Here is a 5,272-nt window from a genome sequence, read left to right as displayed (position 1 = left end):
ATTGTTGGGTTTAGGTTTAAATTACCAATATATAATGACGTGACAGTTTTAAATCGACTATATGTCAAAAAACTAATCATTCATTCATTCATTCAAGCTTTATTAAGGACACAGAATCCTGGTCCATAATCATTTATTTTCTCTCTCAAACCATTAGCAAAAAACAACATATTGAGCTTTTCAAAATAAGTGATGTGATTTGGTCACGACCTTTTAAGCATTATCATCAGGAAACGGCAAAAATAAAATAGCAGAAAGAGTTTGCAGCCTACTAAACTCACCTGAATGTGTCCTGATGCGCACACTGCACTGTTTCAGGCAAATGTGCATCTGCAGGGCCCGCAGTCCATACCAGGGTCTCTTTGGAAACATTACTGACACTGTTTGTTGGCGTTTGGTCATCCATCCTCTTCTCTTCATGTGACAGGCATTGGGGAGCTTCACTGTTCACGTCAAATACTGCTACCTGTATGTCAGATACTTCGTTTGAAACCATTTCTCCATGGAATACTCTCAATAATTATATTTTTGATCGTATCCTAGAAAATTTAGTACTAAAATAAACCGCAATCTTTAGCTACGGAAGCTCAGGTGACGGCTAACAAATAAGGCAACGTTAACTAATCCAAGTAAAGTGTCCCATCGCCACTAAACTAAATCAATGGTTATCACAATTAAAACTAGTTAACTACTTATAATGCCACAGTTGGTTAAAGCGATTGAAACTATACTTTTATACAGCAAACAATAACGTAAATAACTTAGATACCTGATCGAGGGCTTCAGTTTATTAACGGATCTGTCACGTGACTAAAACGTTAGTCGCTATTCAGGTGTGAGGGCAGGTGTAAAAGGCCCATGGATCTATTACATTAAACGGCCTAACTATATGTAACTATATATAACTATATAACAAGGCCTAACTATATTTCACAAATCGACTGCAAACATAAAATAAACATCAAAAATAAAATGAATCCGTAGTCGAGTGTGGTGGTTTAGCGTGACGTCACGTCCCTCCTCGCTTCATCATCACATCCTTTCATCTTCTGTATTCTTTACTTTCTGTTTTGATATATGGTTTTACTCTTTGTATACTGCAGCTCAAGATGTAATGTAAAAGAAGTTAATAAAAAATAAAAAAAAACTTTCATCCCTTTCATCTTGAGCTGTCAGTCTAAAGAACTAAACAAACTTAATAATAATACACACTGATTTTAAATGAAGCAAACAATTGTATAAGTGCAATTTGTTTAATTTTCTCCATTCACATGTAATAATGCAGATATAACAAATGCAGTAATTTGCATTTTGTACAATCATCCATATCTCCCATGACCAATAAAACAATATATTTTATGAACACATGTTATCGGGGCACTGTTAAACAGGTATAGGAGCACACACACTGATCCACACAGTAACACTTGAGGATAACAGAGGAGGAGGAGAAGACGTCTTCTCTTCATGGATTTGCAATTTCTTCTGATGTCACTGAGGAAGGCAGGCTGTCCAAGGCTCCAATTTCTACAAAGGTAAAAAAAAAAATGTAGGCAATCAATTCTCATATATTACGAATATTACGCAACAAAATGATGCAAACCTTTGAGTCTGAGGTAGGAAAGGAAGTCAATGACAGTATGGATTATGTCTTCATCTGCTATCCTCAAAGAACCTGCATACAAAAACACATAATATAGTAGGCTCCGTTACTGCAGTAGTTCCTTTCCTTGTACTGAAATAGACTAAACAAACTACTTACTTGATCTGAAGTCCTCCTCCTGGCCCATGTCTCTCTTTCCAGCAAGACCAGGCTTGTCTCCTAATGTCCTGTGTCCATCTATGCCATCTGAACAACAAGTATACATGAGTGAACTCTTTAGGTGTCACTCCCGCCTCACCTATCAACAGCTGCTTTTGAAGAAGTCATTCACAGTTCTCAGTCCCTCCCTGGCTTAAATACAGGTTAACCAAATCTGAAGGACTGCTTTGTGCATTTTTGTCGCTGTTTGGTTTAGATATCCAAACTTGAACAGACCACTACAGGGCTTGGCTCAAGGAATTGCAGCAAAACAATAGGCACACATTTCCACTGTGATGCATGCAAACAACAGATGAGCTAACGAGACAGAGACAAAGTGAGCATGAGCTAAGCAAATAAGCTGGGCTGCGTTAAGAGCTGTTTCCGTTACAGATACAACTGTCCAAGTGTTTTCGGTAGGGCTTGCGTTGTATTTTCATTTTCAGCACCCACCTGTAAGATTACAGAGTTGCACTATGAGTCTATGTTCCATTTTTATCTTTTTTTTTTTTTTATATCACTTCTTGACCCGCCTGATCCAGAAAGCAGTAAAGTGGTCTGATCCTCGAGCAAGTACCACTCGATCTCAACCCTTCATACATGTCAGGCTGAAAGGAACAATTAAAAGCTTTATAAAAGGTAAAAGAAAGCGGGGTGGAAAAAAGGAAGCCACCTAATGCAGCGGGGATTTTTTTTTTCATTACCCTTATCCTTTTTTGCTTTAACTTGTAGGCCTTTTATCCCTCATTTCATGATAAATACGTTATAAAATAGGACTAGCTATTCGACAAAGGGTAAGAGCCCAATGATTTTAAAATCTGGCAACAAACCCTTTTCCCACAAGCCATTTTCTCCAAATTGCTCGAAGTGTGCTGAAAGTAGCCGTTTCCTACTCCACTCATCCCTGGCTGACACACACACACAGATGCATGATTCTGGACGCATGTTTGAGGAACAGAAAGCGGCTAACTAAGGAGAGGACAATGAGGCAGAACAATTCCTGGCTGCACCAAGGCCCTGCAGTGGCCGTCTGTTCTATCTTACATTGAGTGAACAGCTCTTCTCTGCCTCTGGCACTGGGAGAATCCTTTATCTGAATTAGGTGATCAATACGACCTGAAACACAGGATGAGGCAGGAGCAACCTTTACCTGGGCTTTGCACACACTCACACAAAGGGAACATTTTCCTGACTGCTTGTCCACCACATTTCCACCGCTAACTGTCTGCTCTTCAATTGTTCGCTCTATGAATGGAATGAGGCCGTTGCTTCAATTAAAAGAAAATTAGCTGGCACAGAGGACATGAAAAAACTAAACAGCACTGATTTATTAAGGGAGGGCTCATCATCTGGGCCACATTGTGTCAGCTCTCAACAAAGAAGCAACACACACAATGTGACTGTATGCTATTAGGATTTAACAACTATAGGTCCGTGCGGCTCAATGATAGAAAATGAGAGAATGTATTGTTTCAGATGTCCCCTGACCCAAAATACAGCCTTTTCAAATTGACCTATTTTGGTATAAAGCCTTCAAATTGAATAGCAACACCAGGTCTATTAGGAATCTGGCCTTTTTTTGGTAAATTGTCTGTTTCACACAAACGGATGAAAGGTGGTAAGCAAACAAAAATGTCCGTGGGATTACAAAACTGCTCCAACTTTTTCAGGAGCACATTTGTCCACAGACTCTCATCTTACTAGACGCCGCTGAAACCGTTCACAATCCCTACTGTCTAATATCTAACTTGGATCTACGGGTTTCCATAGAACTGCCATGATTTCATTGTGTGTGAAGTCAGTACTTACGGGGCCCCAACAGGTAACCAGCACTGTTAAGAGTCCAGCCACGTTTTTCTTTTGCCTATAGGACAGGCACAATACATTTGCATTTGTTTAATATGATACATCAAGAACTAAAAGGTTTTATGGGCAGATAGAAGGTCAGACAGTGATGTGACAGCAGGTAACATCGATGTATACATTGTGTTCATGTTATTTTTAAATGTGCACCTAGAATTGCAAATAGTGGTTAATGCAGTTGCGCTCAATCAGCAAAAACGGATTAGTGTTCGGTGAGTCGGTCCTACCGCAATCACCAGGCCGATGGTCTCCGAGAGGGCAGCGCAGAAGATAAGCGACGCACAGAACAAGCCAAAGCACTTCTGCATCTAAAACATCGAGAGCATATTGTCAGGTACATACACTGATCCAATACCACAGAATGAGAAGTTTGGAAAGAAATGGACAAAAACGCTTACCTTTGTGTGAACTTGTTCTTCTTTGTGCTCTGGAGTCAGAAGATGCTCTGTGCAGATGAGATTTGGTGAAAGCAGGAGATCCCAATGCCTTTTATAGAGATTATGGGCATAACCAGAACAAGGCCCGGCGTCACAGCCCCTCCCAGCACAAGAGGGGCAGGTCACGAACGCTTCGCACAAAGACACTCAACAACATCACTCCATGTCATCGCTGCATTTTCTCATTGTCCCCAGCGGCGCCACACGGTTGAGCACTGAGGACTGTCTCCGGCCCTGATGTGATCCGGGAATTGAAAAAGTACAGCAGTATCTGGAGGGAAGGGAAAACTCAGAAAATGTACACAATTACAAATAACAAAATGGGTGGCTTTATAAGAGAAGCTGGTAATATATGTCGTATCTGGGCACCAGTCTCTGATTTACACTAACTAAACGAATATTAGGCAATGAATATGAGGTCATTGCCTCAGACGTGCTATAAAATTAGATTAAACTTTAGACTAACACATTTTGTAGATGGTTTAATTAGGTGTGATTGTGAAAAAATGTAATAGTGCCATGTGCCAATATGATTAGAGCAAAGCATAATATGAAACATCACTAATTGTACCTGTAGGGCCATTGTAGTTTTCACAATCACCTCCTCACCTAATAATGTCCTCACAGGCCTTGCAGAAACCAGTGAGAGATGGACCACAGACCCACAATCTCTCTGTAGTAAGTGCAACTGGATCCTTTAACAATTTTATAAATGCCCAAAGGTATGACATGGTCACGGAAAAATCAGTTAAATATAATCATGTGAAATGCCGGTTTTAGGCTGATCGTTGAACTGTCTTATTAGAAACAGAGAAGAAGAATATATGCAGTTATAAATATACCTCTTCATTGTTTGTCATGTTGTGTTTTTAGAAGCAAAAACAGGAGGGACAACATTCAGGGCTGTAAATTAAAGGGACCATACAGAGTTTAAAAATATTACAAGTATTTTCCTCTCCCTACATGTTCCAGCCATGTCCTCATGTGTAGAATGAGCTGAGACCCTTTCACCACAACTGCCTCTAAAATCCTGCACTGTCTCTCAGAAAGCTGTTAATTCGGGTCCGAAGTGCCGTCATGCACGAGCTTAATATAGAAGGTGCAGTTACGCATAAGACCTGAGGTGGCAGTAGTGAGCATAAAATGACTAACTTGCATCTAGCCCCTTTAA

At 40.2% G+C, this 5,272-nt stretch overlaps 1 protein-coding gene across 2 annotated transcripts; it reads right to left on the bottom strand.

The window, feature by feature from the left end:
• Positions 1-1,248: 1,248 nt before the first annotated feature.
• Positions 1,249-4,361, bottom strand: gal (galanin/GMAP prepropeptide). Of its 2 annotated transcripts, XM_079568159.1 has the most exons (7): positions 4,063-4,361; positions 3,892-3,972; positions 3,611-3,665; positions 2,846-2,917; positions 1,763-1,849; positions 1,604-1,675; positions 1,249-1,527 (listed from the first exon to the last, which is right to left on the bottom strand). In XM_079568159.1, the coding sequence occupies exons 2-7, from the start codon at positions 3,970-3,972 to the stop codon at positions 1,466-1,468; spliced, it is 429 nt and encodes a 142-aa protein (XP_079424285.1). In that variant the 5' UTR covers positions 4,063-4,361; the 3' UTR covers positions 1,249-1,465. The 2 variants fall into 2 exon arrangements, with proteins under 2 accessions (XP_079424285.1, XP_079424286.1); XM_079568160.1 differs by lacking the exon at positions 2,846-2,917 and having other exon boundaries at positions 4,063-4,348.
• Positions 4,362-5,272: the final 911 nt, after the last annotated feature.

This window comes from Gobius niger (genome assembly GCF_951799975.1).
Source record: "Gobius niger genome assembly, chromosome: 12".
Lineage (NCBI taxonomy): Eukaryota > Metazoa > Chordata > Actinopteri > Gobiiformes > Gobiidae > Gobius > Gobius niger.
The sequence above is the reverse complement of the archived record's forward strand: the minus strand, read 5'-3'. Positions and strand labels throughout refer to the sequence as shown.